Here is a 23370-nt window from a genome sequence, read left to right as displayed (position 1 = left end):
ACTCTTAGGAGGATCTTGCTCACACACCTTCATAGCTTCCGCACCACTTTTTATCACATGATTCAAGAAGACCTTCATGAAATGCCATCACAACCCCACCTATGATGTGATAACGTATACCTAAGAAGTTTTTGTATGCAAAGAATTGTTAATACTAGTAACTAATCAATCTCCACCAAAACTGTAAAAGAGTTCTACTCTTATCTATCCGTTCAAGCAAAAAGCTCACTCTTTGCAGCTCATGTGTTGACAACATTACTATCTTAGAGAACCCTCATACCAACCCCTGTAAAAATGTGCTTCACATAAATTTATCTCCATGCCAATCTTGGGACATTCCACTGAAACACATTACCTTTCATTTGGTTGGGATCCACTACATTTGTTTGAGTTGTAATGATATACACTAAAACTTTCATATTCACCATTCAAACTTATTACATTTTTCTTCAAGAATGTTGTCATTACTCATAGGTGTTCCTCATGTGCCCCAAAGTACAAGATAGATAGACATGTCATATTTATATAAACTACGATAAATTTGTTTAAGAGGATAAGAAATGTCATATTCATGACAACATGAATATGTATGTGAAGTTCATCACTAAAAACGACATTGTTACTTACTCTTACTGGTCATATTTGGGTCTATATAGGTTGCCTCATAGAAATCTTCACTTTTTACTTAAAGTTTTGGTTACCCAAATCTCATGCAACTTGATCCACCATACTATCATCCTCAACAATCTCGTTTGTCTTTCAATATTCCACACATAATCTAGATTTCTCATTCCTCTTGTTTACCAACAATATTGATATTCCTTATGGTAGCATACTCGACCCAATAATCTATTTTCTCCAATTTAATTTTTCAACTTTACTACTCAGATTAAGCCTTTTTATAAAGTGTCATTAACGCCAACCCTGCTTAAGAACCAACCAAAGAAAATTCCACTTTTATCTTTGAAGACAACCTTGACACTTTCTCTGGATATCTATGTATAAAAATCCACTTTGTCGAAGTACTAATTATCTAACATACTTTATTTATCTTTATTTGAAGCCAAATTATAAAACAAGTTACCTAAATTCGTGACTCATTCCATACTCATTGTGCAACTACTCATTCCATATTATTCTAATTTGAAGATGTCACATTTCTATTCATCGCAATTAAAAAAATGTCATTAACACAGTGTCAATTCATCCCAAATATCTAGGTCATCCAACTCACTTAGAATTTAAGTTCATCATTAATAATAACCACCTACCGTGTATGTATAAAAAATTACTACACTAAAACTTACAACCAAACATTTTCATGATTCACATATAATACATATCATTCAATCATAGAACATTTAAAAGTTCATAACATTCAAGAACATTTCTAGTATAAAAAACAATATTTAACTTCCAAACTATCAAATCTAATATTTATACATGTTTGCACAACATAAAATCAAACAATTTCATCAAATAACATGCTTGCAAGAGAAATTGAAACTTGGGACCACATCCCCTCCATATTCAGATCTTATACCCTATGTTACTATTGAAAGTTAAAGTTAGCTTCCCTTATCTAAAATTCTATATTCCATTGAAAACTTCAACTCTAGCAGGGAAACTACTTCAAAATATAGGGACCTAAAACATGTTATCCAAACATCATCAAAATTTAGTATATGGTAAAACTAGTAGAGAGTAACACTTACCCCATTGTCTCTATGAGGATTGATGGCTAAGTCCTAAGGAAAAACAGAGAATAAAAGATCTTTAGAGTAATAATGAACTTACTTTATTTGAAAATTCGATCAAATAGAAATCTAGCCTTCCTCAACTATTGCAGGTGTGATCAGATTTTGAAATAAACGAGTTATGGGAGAGAAATTGAAGAAAGAGGGGAGAGTGGGAGATGTAAAGAGAGAGGAAAGATAAGAAAAAAAACAAGTGGCACGAGCAGGGTGGGGGAGGAGAGGCTACAAGCCTTACAGATTCCTTGAAAATATAAGGATAAATTTCAAGAGTACATGGGTTTGGTTAAACTAATAATACAACAAATGTTTAGATCAATCTGAAATAAATAAAATATCTTTACAGAAAAACTAAATTAGTGACAAAAAATTTCATAAAATATTTGGTACCTACAAATGAAGTTTACATTGATAATATCGGCTACATGTGTTCAGATACTACTGATTGCTTTGTGTTCCCCTGTAATAATGTTAAGAGATCATGATGTATTAGAATTTATCAACTGACATTTTCGTCTATACTTACTAAGAATGTTTTCCACCAATTTATCTATCAGTAATCCATCAATAGTATTTACCTAAAATAAAATTACCAATGAATTTTTTTTCATAAAAAAATCCATCAGAAAACATATAAAAACAAAATTTCGAACTTACCCGTACATTTTGAATATAAAAAATTTACAACTTTTTTAGTAATCACTAAGAACTTTTACAACTCATAATATGGTTAACCTACGAAGAATTTATAACTTTTCAGAATCTTAAAAATACTTTAGACTAGGAGAATAAATAGTTTAGGAGAATAAATAGTTGACAACCTCAATAATAGTGTTTTATTCTTCAAAGTTATTGTGTTCCTATTTAAAATTTTCTAACTAGGATTTTTTTTCATCTTTTCTTAACTTTAGTGTTGTTTTAACCTTTTCCAAAATATTTTGTGTTAGATTTTTTATTTAAAAAAATAAATTTTCAAATTTTCGCAAATAAGTTTTGAGTCTATGATCAATTTTTGTTTTGAGTACCTAATAATATTTTGTTTTTCAAATTGAATACTTTAAATTTAATAATTTTTGGGTATTTCAAAAGAATATTTATTTAGATTTTGTTACTAATATTATGTTGACTTATTATGTGCTTTCTATAAAAATAATTTTAGATATCTCTTTTACTCTCTCAACTTATTTTTTCTATCATAGAAGCAATATATTTTCTTTCGTATGGTGACTATCTTGTGAGTGTGTATAACATAAAGGGACTTAAGATATATCCTTCTTTAACTCTCTATAACATATTATGACACATGTTTCAGTTTATAAAACAAAAAGACAATATAACTTATAGAGATAACATCAAACACTTTAATAAATTTAGTTATTAGTTATACAATTTGAAGCTTAATTATTTATACCTTGTAAATCTCTATTAAAGTTTTGTGTTCTATTGAGTATCTAAAATATTTTTATTTTTGTATAAGTACTTGTAGTTTAATTTTATACTCAATGAATTGCATGACCATTACTTCTATCTTCTAGTTTGTGACCTATTAATCAAAACTTGCTCATTTTTTTTCCTATTTCCTCTTATTTGTCTGTCAACTTGTTCTTTGACAGAGAAGGAGTAAGTTGACCGATGCGTAGAAGATTAGTAAGCAAGCAGCAAGTTGGTCGGTGAGTTTGAGATAAAAAAAATAGAAGTAATAGTCACATTATATTGTTGAAGGAAGAAAAAGGCAAGATACTTAAATAAAAATAAAAAATATTTTAAACACTCTATGGAATGAAAACATTCAATAAGGACTCAAATTGAAAATACTAGAGTTTACAAGATACTTAAAACTTAATTAAGCCACGAGTTGTTGACACTAAAAACAAAAAAGCAGTCGTGTAATACGGACAGGAAATTTATTTAAGCCTATATATTAATTCATAAACAATTAAAATTCATTTAATGAAATTTAATATTATACTATAACTAATTTAATGAGAGCGGTTACATATAATATTAAATTCGGTCTCATTAAATGAAAATTTATATTATTAAGACCAATTTTAATGAAACTATATTTTAATTATTAGAAATTGATCAAACTCTTTATATATATATATATTTATATATTGGGGAAAAGTAATTCAAGAACAAGTTCTTTCTACACTTCATAGTCATTGTGTGTCTTCCTCTGAGTAATGGTTGAATGGAAACCCAGGATAGGATCAGTGCATTACCTGATGAAATCTTGTGTCACATTCTTTCTTTTCTCTCAACTAATGATTCCTTTGCCACAAGTCTTCTCTGCAAGAGGTGGCAACCATTGTGGCTGTTTCTATCCATTATTGACCTTGATGACCAAACTTTTATCCAGAATGGCAGATCCTACACCTTTTTTTTCAAATTTGCTTATGGAATCCTTCTCAGGTGTCACATGCAACAACCCCTCACAATTGCACGCTTCCACCTTACCCCACACGTATGTGGTTACAGTAATGACTTCCCTTACCATCTCTTTAAGAAATGGGTAAGAATCGTTATTCAACGCGGTATTAAGCAACTCTACATCGAGATTCCTCGTGCCCTTGAGGTCCCACACATTATTTGGAGTTGCAAAACACTTGTCGTTCTCAAGTTGTATCGATTATCTATAGATGTTTTTATGAAGGTCCATCTGCCCGCTTTGAAAACTCTACATTTGGATTTCCTTTTCATATCAAAGTCTCAATATCTTGCAGAGGTTCTTCATGGATGTCCCAATTTGGAGGATTTTCGAGCATATCATATATTTTTGGATAACAAATTAGAGGGTATAGAGTTTCAAACCATGCCCAAACTGGTGAAGGCAAACCTTAAACTTGATTATGTTTTTGAGTTTCCTCTAAAAGTGGTGTCTAATGTGGAGCACTTGATATTCTTCCTCAAGGTATGATTGGAAAGTAAATAAAACCCTTAATTTGCTATTTTTTTTTTCAAATTTTGATAAAAACTAATTTATTATATGATGCATGCTTTATATTCATTCTTATGTCTATCAATCACCATAGGATGTGTAATTTAATGAGACGATAAATACACAATGGTTAATAATCTACAATAATTTTCCTTTTCTTTGTTACACACTTTCATTTGTTGATTTTCATGTGAATCTCATTCATTTGGGAATTAGATCCACTAAATATGACATCCTACCTATATATCTTATCACACTCATATCGCATACACTCTTTTTTCATGTGGGACTTGTTAATTTTGGAATGAGATCCACCGAACAGGTATAAAGTAGGTTTTTGTGGAATTTACACAAATTTCAATTAACAAAATTTGATTCTTAAAAGTGGGTGCTCTTATCATTCTTCTTCTTTTAGAAAATATCATCAATATTATAATGTGTTGTGTTTACAACTATTGCAGCTCAAGAAAGAGAATTTTCCTATGTTTAAAAATTTGATTCATTTGGAGCTCCACCTTGGATTGAATATTCAATGGCACTTGGTGATTAAAATGCTCAACCATTGTCCAAAGCTTGAAACTGTTATGCTTCATATGCCTACCGAACCATATTCTTGCACAAGTTGGATTTCTCCACAATTTGTTCCTGAATGCATTGCTTCACAACTTAAAAGGTGTAGTATTTTTAATTATACAGGCAAGAGATCTGAGATGCAATTTACAAAATATATAATGCAAAATTCAAGAGCTTTACAGACCATGGCAATCCGCAATACAATAATTGATAAAAATTATTCCTCAAGTCGTCAAAACAAACGTCAAATGCTTCAAGAATTGGTCATATGCCCAAAAAGCTCTACAAATTGCAAACTTTTCTTTAAATGATAATTTGCAGGTTTATATGTATGTTTTAATTATTGTTAGATGAATAAATTTTCAATTGGCTTCTACATACAATGTAACTCTTATTTTGGTGGTTGTGGAACATCAATATTTATAATAATTGTTAAATTGATATTTGATTTTTATCATTTATGTTTATGCATAAAATGTAGATTAACTCGTTAATGTCAATTTTCCTATCCATCTAAGTTGTTCTTTTGTTTGACATGTTTGTTTTTTAGCAGATGAGATATGATTCAAAGGTCTCAACTTCATGTATACTTCAATATGCCTAAAATGTAGATCATTGACTTAACTTCTACAACCTCTCAAGTCCCTTTAATTGCTTTTATTGAAACTGAAGTAGTGCAACAATGCATATTTAACAAAAAAAATTTAGAAAAATTAAAAAACTATAATATGATTTGTTAAGTCTGGATTTCTCGCTTATGATTGTACCTAAATTTTATTTATTAAATAAATAAATTGAGTTGAAATCAAACTGGATTTTTTTTTTTTACTTCGAAAAGGAGGACAATGAAGTTTATAATTGACTAATTGAGTTTTTTTTTTTTGTTAGTTTTTTCTTCAATTTACTTCTTTTGTTTTAAAATTATTTCAATAAATATGAAAATTTATACTTTGTTTTAATAAAAAGAGAAGTTTAAAGGAAAGAAGTATGATAATAAGAAAAGAAAGATTATAGGTGTGGGGGAAGGAAGTAACATGGCTATTTTCTGTGATTTCTACTTATGATTGCTTAGACAAACAATCTAGAGGCCCTTGCTTAGAAGTCTTCAATCTCCTTTGGAAGGCTAAGGCATTCCCAAATGTGGTGACCACTGCTTGGAGGGTGCTGCTGGGGAGAATCCCAACAAGGATGAATTTGAGTAGGAGAGGTGTCACGGTGAATACCACGCTTTGTGCAATGTGCCAGTCCAAGGAGGAGTCATGCCAACATCTTTTTCTGGAGTGTAAACATGCTCAAAGGGTGTGGTTGATGTGCCTCAAGTGGATAGGTATATCTTTTGTTCAACAAAATGTCTTAAATCTGCACTTCACTAGCTTTTGTCTGAGCCAAATCAGTAATAAACAAAATCTGATATGGAAAGGGGTATGGGCAACTATCATTAGATGTATTTGGGATCAAAGGAACCTCATTGTCTTCAAGCAAGGGGTAGTTGATGCGAAAGAGGTGTTTCAGAAGGCACAACTTAAATCTTGGCTCTGGATAAAATATAATGTGCAGTCCTTTAGCTACTCATATGTCGACTGGGTTCTTAACCCAATGTTATGCATTAGAGGCTATAAGTAGGCACAGTTTTGCTGCAGATGCAGGGGTCCTTAGCACACTAGTCTCTGCCACTAGAGGAAGAAGGACATGGCCGAACCTAGGTGTAGTGGTTGAGGGAAGTTGAGATGAAGGAGTAATAAATCTGAGCCTGGTAGTTACAAAATATTAATGCTAAATGAGATTGTGAAAGATGTCTATTTGGTCGAACTAGGGGCAACTGAATTTGGTGTAAGTGTGGAGGAGTTTGTTCAGAAAGTCCAGCTTAAGTCCTGGCAGTGGCTAAAGCACAAGGGCTCCTCTTTTAACTATTCTTTTACAGATTGGATGTTGAACCCCCTTATCTGCATCAGAAGTTACAAATAAATGGGGAAGGATGTCATGATCGCCGGTTGATGAAACGACGCTCTTCATATGTGTGTAGTAGGTGGTCGCCGAAGTTATGCAAGGTCAACATGATCGCCGGTCTGAAATGGCGATCTCCATGCGTGCGTAGTCGGTGGTCGTCGTCAACATGATCGCCGGTCGATGAAGCGGCGTTCCCCATATATGCAAAGGTCAACATGATCGCCGGTCGACGAAGCGACGTTCTCCATATGTGTGTAGTCGGTGGTCGCCGAAGTTATACAAGGTCAACATAATCGCCGGTCGATGAAACGGCGATCTCCATGCGTGTGTAGTTGGTGGTCGTCGAAGTTAGGTCAACAGGATCGCCGGTCGATGAAACGACGATCTCCATGCGTGCGTAGTCGGTGGTCATCGAAGTGCAAAGGTCAACATGATCGCCGGTCTAGGAAGCGACGTTCTCCATATGTGTGTAGTTGGTGGTCGCCGAAGTTGTGCATCATTGCCGTATTCGAAGAACAAAAGATCAGATACTGGAAATCGCCGAGGTAGACACATCGCCGGGTTCCCCAGAACGCTTATTTGAAGCTTTTGGAGTTTTAGGTGAGAAAGTTCAAGTTACATGGCGAGTTATTCCGTGCATGGGCAACTCGTCGCGTGGCGAGGTGAATGTAGGTGGCCTCGGTTCTGGGTGTTTCGGTAAAGTTGAATGTTGCTTTGAGGTAACCTGTTTGGTTTTTTTGGGTATTTTTTCTCACTTTAAGGTTGTTCTGCTCCAACCATAAAGGAGGGTTTCTTTTGTGGATGACATAGGAAGTCCACTGGTGGTTACTGTATATGGGTTGGGATACCCCTGAAGTATCCCCTTTAATTTTATTTATTCATTGCAGATAAAAAAAAGAAAAGAAAGATTAAAAAATTGACAAATTTTTAGATTGTTTAAAGAAAAAAGCTAAGACAAGAAAAAAATGATTGATTTTTCTCTTTATTGATTTTGTTAGATAGAAAAGTGGAAAAGGGGGAAATGAGTTTTCTTATAAAGAAATAATTCTTCTTAATATATGTAGATTTAAAAAAATATTGTTGTGTAGGATTAAAATAATGATTTTTAAGTAAGGAAATAGAAAAGAAAGTTTGTAATATTTTACAAATCATGATGAGTAGGGATTGAAACAAATCAGACCCTCACGAGCTTGAATCTGATTTTATTATTATTATTATTATTATCAGGAACAGAGTCGCTCTTGCATCTATGTATCCATATTTTTTATTTATTTATATATATATATATATTTATGTTTGATATTAAAATTTGAATAAACAATGTTATTATTCGCACACTTATATTAAAAATATAAATTTATATATGAATAAAAAGATGACATTATCATCATTATTATGTAAAATCATTATACCTTGGTGTGAATAGACTTAACCAATGCGAGTGATTGTTCATTTTTCTAAGTGTTTCATTCTTTACAAATTTTGTTTCTTACGAAAGAATGTCATATATATACAATATACATATATTGGTAATTACCTGTTTGTGTAGATAAATGTGTGAATGCTTTGTGTTGATATCTTTATTTAACTGTAAGGACTCCTTGTATATTATGTTAACTTTAATATATAATAATAAATAGTGTAAGTAGAATATTCACATATACTTTATAAGCATAAATAAAATGAAAATACCTTATTTTTGAGATAACAAAATATCTTTATAAACAATATTTTTTGTAAAGTTTTCATCTTCTCCTTCAAGGTGTCATTCTTTAATAAGAATTTTTGTTCAAACTTGAGAAAAACCTCTTAATAACGCAATATATAATTTACCATGAGTAAAAATGTATCGTAAATTCTAACATTAGGTATAGTTTGCCTCTGTGATTTATTTATAGTAATGACGAAACTTAATTTCACATAAAATTGTTTCCTAATAAGACAAATAGGAGACCTGCCTTTCTGTTGTTTTATGTTTAATTCTTGAATATATGTTTAATCCATTATATTTTATTATGTCATAAATATTAATAAAATATTTAAAACATAATTAATTATGTAATTAATATTAACATATTTTTTATTATAATAAACTTCATAGTTAAAGTAATTCCATGAAAATAAAAAAAATGAAAATATTCATTACAAATAAATATTTTTTTTGTCATTTTTCCTTTTTTATTCTAAATTTAAACAATTTCACTTTACTCATTTTTTTTCATGTTTCTCTTATTTCTTCTTTTCCGGATCCAACAATTAATTAATCTTTATAGATTTTGAACAAACGAAGATTTAAAACAAAATATAAAGACTAAAAAAATCATCCATTTTAAAAGAATAATTAATAATTTTAAATTCTAAAAAGTGAAAATCTTATTTAGAAACAGAAAGTATTCCTTTGTTTTATAATTTTATTTGTTGAATTTTTCTCTTTTTATCCTATCATATTATTTATTACTTTTTGTTTCCTTTGATCTTATTGTTTAGTTGCTTGAATTTTTTATAAATAAATTAAGAAGTATTTAATTATAAAAATTAAGCCAATTTATTATTTTATAAATTTTTATTAATAATATTTTATCAACTGTTTTATGAGATGGTGTGTTTTTTTAAAGTTCCTCCAACAGTTTATAAAAATAAAAATAGCTATTGATACCTCACTAAAAATAATATTACTTACTCATGTATCTCTGAAAGTATAATTGAAAAACTAAATATACATTTATGTATATGCTAAAATTACTCTTATAAATAAATTTATTTACACTTGCTCTGTTGAGTGATGAGAGGTGCTACAACCACTTTACCACACTTTCATCAACATCAAAAACACGGTAAATTGGTTTTGTTAGCAATCTTTGTAGGGAGAAAAAGGAAGAGCAATTCTCCCTTCTCTATTTTGGTTATAGTCTTCCTTTACAGTTCTCCATGACTCATCACATGCATTTTGACAGTGGAGAATCTCCACAAATTAAATAAATAGAACAGGCACAATTATAAGATCCTCAGCGTAATTATCATAATTATCATATCTCATCCATAAATTCCAACGCACAAAGACTATTTCTATTGTAGGTGTACACCTTATACTCAGAAAAAAAAAACACGTTTTCAATAATTCAAAATTCGGCAAAAAATAGAAATTGAACCCTTCAAGAAATAAAATAAATCACCTCAAAACAAAGAACACGTTTATATTCTATACAAAAAATTGTAATTTCTATTATTATCAAAGGGAACAAAAAGGGTAAAAGAAATAAACCCTAAGAAACGAAATTTAAGGGAAAAAAAACCTTCGTTTTGTACAGATATTGGCCTTGAGGGGTGCGGTTGGCGACGGTAAGATTGACAAAGATGATGAACTCCTTGACGATGTTGTGTTAGAAGTAGCCGAAGTGATCTTCAACCTTACGCGAGAATCATCAGATCATAACCTTCACCTGTGCATCTAAGCACCAACAACGTTGTGTGATCTTCATTGTTTTCTCTCTTGCTCTAGATTTTCTCTTTGTAAAAAAAAATTCATTAAAAATTCAAATAGAATGAAAGAGAATAGATAAAAAAAAAAAAATTACACAAAAAATTGTGTACTCGCATAATATTGACATGAAAACACACATAGGGAGAATAAAGAAGAGAGGAAAATAAAGTGCACGAAGATACGAAAGAACAAATTTACAAAAAAAAGAACAAATTTACAGAGAAAAGAGAGGAGAAATGAGAGATGAATAAATATAATGATAAATAATATATAATCATAAAAAATGTAACAAAGTAGTTGGGTAAAGTGAAGAAAAGAATGTGCATACCTAAGAAGAATGAAAGAGTTTTTTTTTGTTGAAAGGATGAAACTTTCTTCTTCTTTCTTGCACCATTACACACGGTTACACTTTTGGGGAAAAAGGTTCACTTCTTAGATCCAACGTGAATTGAGAAAGTTACATGTTTAACGACGTTGCAGAGAGAGGTTCTTGGATGACGTAAGTGATTTTTCTGAATCATTGAAGAAGAAAGGGAGAAAAATGGGGTTTGAAGGGAGATGTTTGGTTGAATAACACAAACGAGGAGTGACTCTCGCTTAGTTTTTGAAGTTGGGAGAGATAATAAACAGATGACTCTTTCAAAACTACTTCGTGAATCAATAATAAAATTCAAGACCGCTGCAATTTTGAATTATGTTTACAATTACTCCATAATTCATAATTTAAAATTTAAAATTTAGTTTTTAAAAATAAAGAAGTCACAAAATGACAAATATCATATATTTTTAAAATAATAAAATAAAACATAAGTATAAAAGGGAAATCCCCTTTATATATAGGTATAGATTATTATTATTAATAATAATAATAATAATATTATTATTATTATTATTAATATTATTAATATTATTATTACTATTATTATTATTAGTGTTGTTATTATTATTGTTATGTGTTCGTAATGGTGGTCATGGATTAGATTTTCACATAATCCAAATCCAATATTTGGATTGGATTTTAAATCCAAATCCATATTTTTTATAAAACCAATTCGAATATTTATAAATTCGAATCCCAATCCAAATCAAATCCAATTCCATATTTTTATAAAAAACAATTAATTGAATTTTAAATCTAAATTTTTATTTTCTAAAAAACTAACATAATATTAATATAACAATATGTAACAAAAAATTTAATATTATATAAATATAATAAAAATATAATAAAATTACAATTTAATAATAAAATTTAATAATACCTAAGATTATAATATTATATAAATATAAATATAAAAAAATACATAATAAAATTATAATTTAATAATACCAAAAACGTAATAATACCAAAAATTATAACTATTGTTCTTGCAGTCCTTCCTTCTCCTCAAACCATGAAAAAATGTGTGAACATAAAATTACCAAACTTTAAAAACTTACAAATACAAATCTGCACATTATTCTGGTGGTAGCTAAACAATTATGAGGCAGAAAAAGAGACTCAAAAGAAATTGTTTGCTTCTCCATCGTTTTTTAACACCCTCACAAGAACTCTATCTACAAAAATCCTACCCGCAATTAATTTCATCTTTCAATCAACAAATTTTTCTTCACCTCATCTTAGAAAGAAATACATAAATAAGATGAATGTTCTATAATAAATTGTTTTAGCATATTATTCAATATGTTACCTAATGCCCGCAACCAAATGCCATGTCCTTCCCGTTAGTAACACAAATTGGAAAAACCTGCAAAATTAACCATGTATATGTAATGTTGTTAAATTGTTGTAAGTGACAGAAACATCTGATGAAAGCTACACTGTGTCAGGATTATATGAAAGTCTCATCTCAAATTGAAAAGAAAGGTTTAAATACCTTGTTATCCTATAAGCCACCTGAAGATGATGTCGTGTTAACATTATTGAAGCTAGAATATGCAGGTGCACTTTGCTGAGAACTGTTTGGACGAAAAGATGTTGTGTTGCTGCTAGAAGTTCTCTCATAATGAGGTGGAGGCAGAGGAACCCTGTCCGGTGAATGTCCCCTCAGTGCACTACTTTCATACAACGAAAACATGATGTAAATTCAATTATTACCCCAATAAAAACCTTTACAATAGACTAGAAGTACCAGATTTTTTCATATAAGATTCACTTATTATCCTACTATGCAAGAATCTATAGTTTCCTTATATTGAGAAGGTAGATAGAGCAAAGTCTGTCTCTTTTCCTCTTGAATCTACGCATCTTAATATTATTTTGGTAAAATTCACAAACTACATGCAACAAAAACTAAAATAAACTAAAATATTCACATTTCCACAAAAATAGTAAAGTGTAAATATGGCAAAGTGAATTACACCAAACCTTTTTATCTCTGTGGATGGTCTTGTCTCTACTCCAACCATGAAATGTTCTATGTATCATAAACTGAGAAATTATAAGAAAAAACAACAAATGAGAAAAAAACAAATAAACTACGAAAGAAGACAAGCAAAAACAACACGACTCCTAAAAAACAAATCAACTAAGAAAATAAATTCACATGACTTGAATATTTGCATATTCTTCACAAGACTTCATGCTTATAATATTTTATCCACCAATGACCTTGACATTTAAAACAATAATAACATTTTTAGTAATGTAATACTTTTTTTTTTAGTCTTTTTATTTGAATCTTGTGATTAATATCTTGTTACAAAGATGATTTTTTTTATATATATATTTATAATTTTATTGTATATTGAAAGCACTTTCCATATATTTTATTTTCAGTTTTTATCTCATTGTTTTAGTAGTAATAAATTAGGAGGATATATGATTTATTGGATTTTGATTCTCTATTATTTTTTATGATATGTTGAAGTTGAGGCAGATTTGCTAAATTTTTTGTAAAGAACCCATGCGCATTCAATTCTACTTGTTTTACTCTAGATTTTTGTAATTGAACTTATGAACCTAATTAGAGCTCACATTTAGACTCATGTTTACTTCATATTTCAAAGCATATATATAGCCTACCTGTGATCTAAACATGTTGATATAAATCATTTGTTTAGTTTTCTAATTTTATAAATTGTCACTTAATCTTTTTTTTTTCTCTGTTCCCTCAATTTTCATTTTGACTCTTCCTCTTCCTTTTCTTTTCTCAATTTTGTCTTCTATTATTCATCAATGGAGAACTAATTCTTGAGGATCAATTCATATAATCAAGATTAAGCAAGCCGGGTTAAGTTTTGCACTGATCATTTGAAACTTTGAATTTGTTTTTATCTTATCTAATTTTGGTTTTGCACTTTATGATTACAATTTGTCTTTCTAATTTTATAAATCAAATTAGGAATCAATTGAATATTGATTTGATAATAGATAAGGATTAAATTGAAGAATACTTTTATTTGATTCGTATAAATGATTTAATTAATTAATTGAATCGATTGATTGTTCAAACTTATATTTGAATCTTTAGAGAACTACGATAAAAGATTTTTTTGGTTCTTAAATCTATGAATTGACCTTTTATCTTTTCATGTTTTTCATTTCTAATCTCTACTTCAATTCAGTTTCAATTAATGATCTATACAAAAATCCCCAAATTAATGTATGCGAAGAATATTAAAGATTGAATACAATATACATGTGTCCTCTAATAATTGACCTAGGTTGTGCTCTATATTGAAAATTTTAGAAGACACTTAAGGAAATTGAATAACATTTGTGTGATTGTTGTTTGACTATGCTTGACTTTTCCTAATGGACGTCTTCTTTTTTTCGTTTCTTAAAGATGTTTTTCAGGCACTCTAAAGAATCTTTGAAGCTTATCCCACGTTAGCTTTTTCAGGTGGCAGACCTTTGTGATGTAAATATGATTGGAGAATAATCTAATGAAGAAGGAGAAGAAACTTCAAAATAAATACAAGGAGTAGGGAAAAGAAAAGAACAAAAAGAAATAAAGAAGAAGAATCCAAGGAAGTTCCACAAAAGGCAAGCTCAAAGGAGTGGAAGAAGATTCAAGGAAGCTCTCAAATTTTCTAAACTCTTAGATCATAGGATATTCCTTGATTCTCTTGGAATATTATAAAATCCAAAAGTCACTAAGAGACACATGTTGGAAGAAATTCATAAGTGTAGAAGTCACATGAAGATTTTCTAACCATGTCACTTTCATAAGTGTAATGATGGTTGTAACTACTTCATGTTTTTTAATCTTTCCATGCTTCATATGTTCTTCTTGAAAGTGTAATGGTGTAACTTTCCTTATTTTTAGGAGCTACTATGTGTCTTTCCTTAATTTCAAGGAACCACTCAAGTGTTAGGAGTAATTAGTGTTAGAATATATGGCCTTAAACAAGAGGGGGGGTGAATTGTTTATAAGAGATTTTCGAAAACTTTGAAGGTATAATGAAATTCAATGCTGAATTACAGAGAAAAGAATCAAGGAAACAAAGACCCAAAACTGTTTTAAGATGATATCAGAAAAACAATCGGTTGTTTATACCAGTTAGAACTTAAACAACTTAAAAACAGAATTTAAAGAGTTAAGGGTAAGAGATAAGCACACAAGCAATTTATACTGGTTCACTCTTACACCAAGAGCTACATCCAGTCCCCAGAAACCACTGGGTAAACCACTATGCAATCAAAACCAGATTACAAACACCACACACCAAAGTAGTGACCTTGAACCCCTTAAGAAACACACCACCTTTGGCAAACCACACCAAGAATGTTGATCTTGAACACCTCAAGAACACACAACACTCCTTGGCAACACAACTATAGAAATACAGTAATGAAGGAAGAAGGGAATAGAATACACCTGGGTATTACAAAGCTTAAAGTTTAGAATTACAACCCACTCCTATTCCACACACTTAAGAATGATCCAAAGCTCTTTCAAATCTTGGAAAAACTATTTTGATAAACTCTTTCTCTTACTTCAAGATTAGGAGCGTAAAACCACCTTTATATAGACCAACCAAGTGGTAAAAAATATTTAATAAAGGAGCCAAGGTAGTTAGAATCATTTAAAACTTATTAAAACTACTTAACAAAATTTTGTTAAGGTTTTCAGAAAACAATCAATTGTTTTGTCGAAACAATCGGTTGAATTGACTTGACAACAAAGTCAAGCTTTTCAAAACCTTTTCAAAAACTTCTAAGGTAAAACAACTTGTTGTTTCGAAATTTCAACCTGTTGAAACTACTAAGGTAAAACAACCTGTTGTTTAAAAAAACAACCTGTTGAAATTTTAACAGAATTTTAGAAAGCTCATCTTTTCAAAAGGTTAAAGATTCAAATGAACTTGGATCATCTTAAGGAGTGAATTAATTAGTTTCAAACAACTAGACAACACACACACCCAGCAGCAAGGTCTTCAAGCTTTCCTCTTGGATTTGGAGACATCAAAGCATCTTGTTCAACAATCTCCCCCTATTTGATGAAGACAAATCCCTGGTTTGTTTGTGTTGTTGTTTATGAACTTGAAAGGTCCTGCAAAATAGAATTTGTGCATATACAAAGCAAGTATACCAGTAGGATACCAAGGCACACAAAACCAGTTTTCTGCATAAGCCTTTAAGCAGAAAAACCATTCAAATAACCATAAAAAATGAGACTTGTGTGTAGCAGAACTATGGTGAAAAAGAGCATGGCAACAACAAAATTTAAACCTTGATAAAACCAGATAACACCAGAGTGTAGCAACAACAATACAACACATAAAACCACACCATTCTCCCCCTATTTGTCTTCTGAAATAGAATGAAAGAAGGGATAAAAACAGGATTAAGAAAAATCAGAATACCAGTATGTGTAGCAGCACCATTGCAACAACAAACCTGTGATACCATATCAAAATTGCAGCAAAGATCTATGGTGTATCAGAGCTATGACAACAGCAGAATCAAAGTACCATAGACCCCAGAAATTTCAGCAAGGAGACCATAGTTTCTCCCCCTATCTTTTCTTCATCCAACAATTCAAGTTGGTCAAATGATTGCTCAAGAGGTGGATTTGGTAGAAATATTCTTTCTTCTGTTAAGAGCAAACCTTCCAGACGTTCCAAAGATGCATTCACAAATATTCATCAACCCCATGACCACCAATGTGGTTGCCATTCATAAAAAGCTTTGAATTTCAAGGAAAACAAAGAATATATCTCTTTATAATCGAATTCAAAGGCACAAAGAATGCATATTTGACTCATAATGGGTTATGAAAGAAAAGAAACAGTTGTAATCATGCATAAGAAATCATAACAGCTTTATTCAAATGTGCCAGAGGTAAAACAATTGGTTGTTTCGTGAAAACAATCGGTTGATTTTCTGAGACAACAAGAAAATGTTATTTTTCAAAGCAAATCATCTTTCGAAGTGATGGGAAATGCATAATGAAAAAAATTCATACCTTTGCATTACTTCAAACATGTTTAGAATTTCATTTGGTCTTATGAAGCCAAAAGCATAGGATGAACATATACAACTTACTTCACATAGGATGAACATATACAAGTTACTAAGCCTCTCATACCACTGCCTTGGAGTTTGCTTAAGCCCATACAAGGCCTTTTTCAGCTTGTATACATGGTTAGGATGTTGATGATCTTCAAAGCCCGGTGGTTGTTCAACATAGACTTCCTCATTGATGATTCCATTGAGGAAAACACTCTTAACATCCATTTAAAACAATTTGACTCCACTCATACAAGCAAAGGCCAACAACAACCTTATAACTTCTAATCTTGCAACTGAAGCAAAGGTTTCACCATAATCTATGCCTTCTTCTTGATTATAACCTTTAGCCACAAGCCTTGCCTTGTGCCTTGTAATTACTCTAGATTCATCCAACTTGTTTTTGAAAACCCATTTGCATCCAATGAAGTTCTCCACTGAAAGATCCCTTGGAATTCTCCATTCCTTTGGCAGCTCTTCATGTTGCAGAATTTCAATCGGTTGTTTCGCAGAATCAATCGGTTGTTTTTTTGGACAGGATTCCAGCTTCTCCAAGGTGAAGTTCTGCTCACCTTCTTCTACATAAACCTTTGTAGAACCCTGATCACTATGAATGATTTCATCAAACACCACATGGACAAATTCCTCCACAGTTATAAGCCATCAACAACACCAGATCAGATTCTTTATTCTTGAAGCTTCATTACAAATGTCATGAATTTTGACTTGTCAAGAATATGAGTAAGGTGTATGCTCTTGAACCATAATAAGAAGCATCACTTTGATCAGTCTTCAACATAGCACTTGTACTTGAAAGGTCCTGCAACACAGAATTGATGCATATACAAAGCAAGTATAGCAACAAGATAACAAGACACACACAAACCGGTTTTCTACATATACAACATTAGCAGAAAAACCATAAAAATTGAAGTAATCAAGTGTTTTCAAGTGCAGAGAAGCAACAACATAATGCATCAGTTTTAAAGCTATCTTATACAACCAAATCAAGCATAAACAGCTCCCCCTATTTGCTCTCACAAATAGACAATGAGAAGGGTTGTACAAAGCAGAAATCATAATGATAATATAGTATACCAACAGTACAAACAATGTTGACATTCCAAGAATAGAAAATAATATAGAGTTTTCAAGAAAACAAGTGGATAAAATCTTTTATTATCAAATTCTGAGGCACACTCAATGTATATTTGTCCAAAACCAAGATTTGAAAAAGAGGAATAGCTTAATCATGCATAAGCAAACTTGGCAGCATTATACAAAGGTGCCAGAGGAAAAACAATCAGTTGTTTCGAAAAAACAATCGGTTGTTTTACTGTGACAGCAAAAAGAACATTTTTCATAACCAAAAAATACCTTTTAAATTGATGAAAATGCAGTATGCAATTTGTCCATACCTTTGCATAGAGAACTCCAATAGATTCACCCAAAAAGAAGACTTTGAGATGTTCATATGGTCACAAGGCATACTTACATAAATTGAGAAATAAAAACACACATACTCTCTTTGAAGTTTATTTTGATCAACACTATGCATGTGCCAAAGATGTCTCTTGACATTAAAAGAACCCTGTAAGACATATACAATTGAAAAGTGTAGGTACAAAGATTTTCTTTGATCTTGATATTCTTCCCTTTAGCAGTCATTCTTCAAGCCCAAAAGTGATTCTTGGTTGCCAAGGATACCTACTAGAAAAGATTAAGAAGCAAGATTTGTTACCCTTATAAATTTGGGTCCAATGATGTTAGTAGGAATCTTAGGAACCTTAGAAACCTTAGGAACCCATTTCAAAATACCTTTGGGAACATAAAACTTCCTAATATTGCAGAATCTAACTGAGTGGCCTCTCTTCATGCAATAAAAACATGTAACAACTGGTTGTTTCAAATTTTCAATCGGTTGTTTTTCTAACAGTTTTGAAAAAGACTTTGAAAACTCAGTCTTCTTGCTATATGGATTAAAACCTAAATCTGATTTTCTAAAAACACAATTTTGAGATGCCAAGACAGTCTCAAAGTTGGATTTACCCTTTGAAAGCCTATCCACAGTTTTCACAAGGTACTGAACCTTCTTTTCAAGAGATTCACAATTTTCACAAACAAGTGAGTCACATTTGCAAGAAGAGTTCTTGTAAAGCATTTCTAGATTTTCAAAATCAGTTTTTGAATTCTCCAACTCTTCTTCTAGTGCCTTGACTCTGTTTTCATGCCAGTTATTCAACCCTTTTAACCGGTTGTTCAAGATTGCCAATTGGTTAGCTTCCTCATGTGTTTCTTTAAAAGCTTGAAGAAGTTGACTATAATTTTCAGCATTTAAAGAAGTATAAGAACTTACACTACTTGCATCATCTTCTTCCTTGGCCATCAAACACAGATTGGCTTCTTTTTTATTTTTCTTTCTTTTCCTTCTTGCTTGACTTCTTCTCCTCTCTCTCTTTATTTCATTGGTTCCCTCATGAGTTACTTCAAGTGTATCCCACATCTCTTTAGCATATCCACATTTTGAGACCCTGAAAAACTCATTAGAATTTAAGGCAGAGGTGATGATATTTTTTGCAATACAATCATATTGTACTCTTTTACTTCCACTCTCAGTCCATTGGGACCAAGGTTTTTCAAAGAAAACATCATCTTTTTTAAACATAGGAATAAAAGGACCATTTTCTATTACATCCCAAATTCCTCTATCTAGTGATTCAACAAAGATTTTCATTTTAACCTTCCAAAACTGATAGTTCAAACCAAAAAATAAAGGTAGCCTGTTTATTGAGGCACCCTTCCCAAAAGGTAATTTTCCAGCCAAAAGAAAAAGGTTTTTAGGATCAAACTTGAATATCTTTCAAGAACCAAGCTCTTGATGCCAATTGTTAGAACATATGGCCTTAAACAAGAGGGGGGTGAATTGTTTATAAGAGATTTTCGCAAACTTTGAAGGTATAATGAAATTCAATGCTGAATTACAGAGAAAAGAATCAAGGAAACAAAGACCCAAAACTATTTTAAGATGATATCAGAAAAACAATCGATTGTTTCTTCGAAACAATCGGTTGTTTCTTCGAAACAATCGATTGTTTATACGAGTTAGAACTTAAACAACTTAAAAACAGAATTTAAAGAGTTAAAGGTAAGAGATAAGCACACAAGCAATTTATACTGGTTCACTCTTACACCAAGAGCTACATCCAATCCCCATAAACCACTGGGTAAACCACTATGCAATCAAAACCAGATTACAAACACCACACACCAAAGTAGTGACCTTGAACCCCTTAAGAAACACACCACCTTTGGCAAACCACACCAAGAATGTTGGTCTTGAACACCTCAAGAATACACAACACTCCTTGGCAACACAACTATAGAAATACAGTAATGAAGGAAGAAGGGAATAGAATACACCTAGGTATTACAAAGCTTAAAGTTTAGAATTACAACCCATTCCTATTCCACACACTTAAGAATGATCCAAAGCTCTTTCAAATCTTGGAAAAACTGTTTTGATAAACTATTTCTCTTACTTCAAGATTAGGAGCGTAAAACCACCTTTATATAGACCAACCAAGTGGTCAAAAACATTTAATAAAGGAGCCAAGGTAGTTAGAATCATTTAAAACATATTAAAACTACTTAATAGAATTCTGTTAAGGTTTTCTGACAAACAATCGATTGTTTTGTTGAAACAATCAGTTGAATTGACATGACAACAAAGTCAAGGTTTTCAAAACCTTTTCAAAAATTGCTAAGGTAAAACAACCTGTTGTTTCGAAATTTCAACCTGTTGAAACTACTAAGGTAAAACAACCTGTTGAAATTTTAACATCATTTTAGAAAACTTATATTTTCAAAAGGTTAAAGATTCAAATGAACTTGGATCATCTTAAGGAGTGAATTAAGAAGTTTCAAACAACTTGACAACACACACACCCAACAGCAAGGTCTTCAAGCTTTCCTCTTGGATTTGGAGACATCAAAGCATCTTGTTCAACAATTAGAAGTTAACTAAGTGTTAAACATAGGATTAATTAAGTTAACTTTTACTTATGTTTACATTTGGATTTCCTAATATTTCTAAACACTTGAGTGGTTTCCTTTCCTTTTCAAAATCATGGCTTGATCCTCATAAAAGACAATAAACCCCTCTTGTAAAATCACCTTTCAATATTGAATGAAAATCCCTTTTTGTGTTCATATTTGAGAGTGTGACAAGTACCATCACCATTGAGGAGAGGACATTTGAACCTTCATACCTTCCTTGCCTATATTTCTATTTGCACCCATCTTTTACTATTTTACACCCTTCTTTCTTTTCCATATACACCCTACTCTATTGTGGCCCAAAAAATAAGGCATAATAATTCTTAACTACTATATACAATTTTTACAAGGCTAAGAAAAGAAGATGACTTTAAAATCTCTTCAGTAAGACTCAATCTTCGGCTATCTTCTTAGCCAAAATTTTTGAGACCGAATGGTTTTCATTAGAAGCTTTATCAAGTGGTGAATCTTCATGCACTTGTAATTTCATTTCTAATTGATTGTGGCGTGTTCTTTCTTCCCTCTCTTGCCTTGATCCATTTGTACTCTCAATTCCTTTTTCTTGTTTTTCATTACAAAAACTGTGATTGTCACCAACTTTATGCTATGTTTCCTTGTTTTTGCCATTGATGCAAGTGTTTCCATGACTTCAGTTTGTAAACACCTCTTATGTTGATCAAGATCCTTCCAAGCTTCTAACAAGCTTCAGTTTGTAAGAATTGATGGCTTAAACAAGAGGGGGTGAATTCTTTGTCATAGATCTTCACAAAGATTGTTTAAGAATGAACCTTTATCAAACAATCACAAATAAGCAATTAAAGAAAGCAATCAACCAATGATTCAAAAACTGTACCGACCAGTCCTCGGTCATCGATTCCAGTGACTGACCTCACACATCGCACACCGGTTCCTGATAGTAAAGATGGGCTACATATCAGGGTGTTGGTCAATCTTCGGACATCGGTACCATAGACCTCGACGTTGGAGATCGACATCAGACCTCGCCAGAAGAGGGAGAGATCGGACGTCGACGGTCTAAACAGTTATATTGGGCCATGTAAGGTGGGTCCCAGAATTACACAGTTATCAGTTGAAAACATCAGATATGAGGAAAGCCTAAGTCACGAGGGATCTATGCAAGTAGTGTGTATAGCACATTCAAGCACGACACGAGTAAACAGTCCTTGGAGGCGCTAAGGCCCATTAGGGTTAGGGTTTCCCAAGGAAGCTGCATGCATGGCACGTGAATACTTAGGGCACTCGTGGAACAAATGGCCCCATAGATTTGGTGCACAAGTTGGTACCCAGGCGGCCATTCTGTTAGTCTTTGCACTCCAGTTAAGGCAAGTTCCATGTGCCAGATTACGCTAAGATCATGTAATAGCGACACAGGGACATTCTCCAAGGAACCCTTGACATGGGTAAGGGAACGAAGGTAAACCCTAGTTTCAACCTATATAAAGGGTGTTAAGAACCCTAGCAAGGTACACAGTTTCTAAGACTGAAACTACGTTATGCACTTGGTGTTTCTTTGCCCTAATACTGACTTGAGCGTCGGAGTCCAAACGGCCGTCAAGGTGCCCTTGTCTTTGCAGGTGAGAGATTCTTCGAACAAGGAAGTTCGATTCTCAGGCGAAGATAGGAGGGCCAAAGGCTGCCGTTCGAGTCATCCGGCGAAGCAAGTGAATCGGCGGGAACATTTGGTGCTCACCATGGGGCCCGATAAAACAAGGTCCCATTCGCAATCGTGTTAAGAGTTTTTTACCAACGATATGAGGAGTACAAGGCAAGGATCTGTTGTGGCTACAGGTGTCGTGCCCCCTGGAGGAGACAACGTCACCATGCAACAACTCATGGAGACCATGCGCGCCCTACAAGAGGCGGTAACGGCATCTAGGGTTGAAATAGCCGCATCACAGGCGGATAATGAAGAACTGCGTAAAGAGTTGCAACAAGCAGGGGAGCGTGCGATGGATGAGCGTGCCCCACTCATACCACTCAGGGGCACGTCCCATGTTGTTCTCTCAGGCGATTATGGATACCGCGTTGCCAATCACGTCTCTGGGCCCGAAAGTCACCTTCACAGGTGTAGAGGACCCAGAGGCTCACCTCACGACATTCCACACCCAGATGATGCTAATAGGGGGATTTGACGCTCTGT

The 23370-nt window shown here is 32.3% G+C and overlaps 1 protein-coding gene across 1 annotated transcript; it reads left to right on the top strand.

Moving 5' to 3' along the window:
- The first annotated feature begins 3921 nt into the window (after positions 1-3921).
- Positions 3922-5579, top strand: LOC150025525 (F-box/FBD/LRR-repeat protein At4g26340-like). The gene is made up of 2 exons (XM_090293662.1): positions 3922-4668; positions 5157-5579. The coding sequence occupies exons 1-2, from the start codon at positions 3949-3951 to the stop codon at positions 5577-5579; spliced, it is 1143 nt and encodes a 380-aa protein (XP_090149788.1). The 5' UTR covers positions 3922-3948.
- The last annotated feature ends 17791 nt before the right edge of the window (positions 5580-23370 follow it).

Source organism: Phaseolus vulgaris, chromosome 8 (genome assembly GCF_051622355.1).
Source record: "Phaseolus vulgaris cultivar YP4 chromosome 8, ASM5162235v1, whole genome shotgun sequence".
Taxonomy (NCBI): Eukaryota; Viridiplantae; Streptophyta; class Magnoliopsida; order Fabales; family Fabaceae; genus Phaseolus; species Phaseolus vulgaris.
The sequence above is the reverse complement of the archived record's forward strand: the minus strand, read 5'-3'. Positions and strand labels throughout refer to the sequence as shown.

Coding starts and splice junctions, on each gene's coding strand:
- LOC150025525 (XM_090293662.1), top strand. CDS start 3,949: ATGGAAACCCAGGATAGGATCAGTGCATTACCTGATGAAATCTTGTGT. Junction 4,669..5,156: donor ACTTGATATTCTTCCTCAAG/GTATGATTGGAA, acceptor CAACTATTGCAG/CTCAAGAAAGAGAATTTTCC.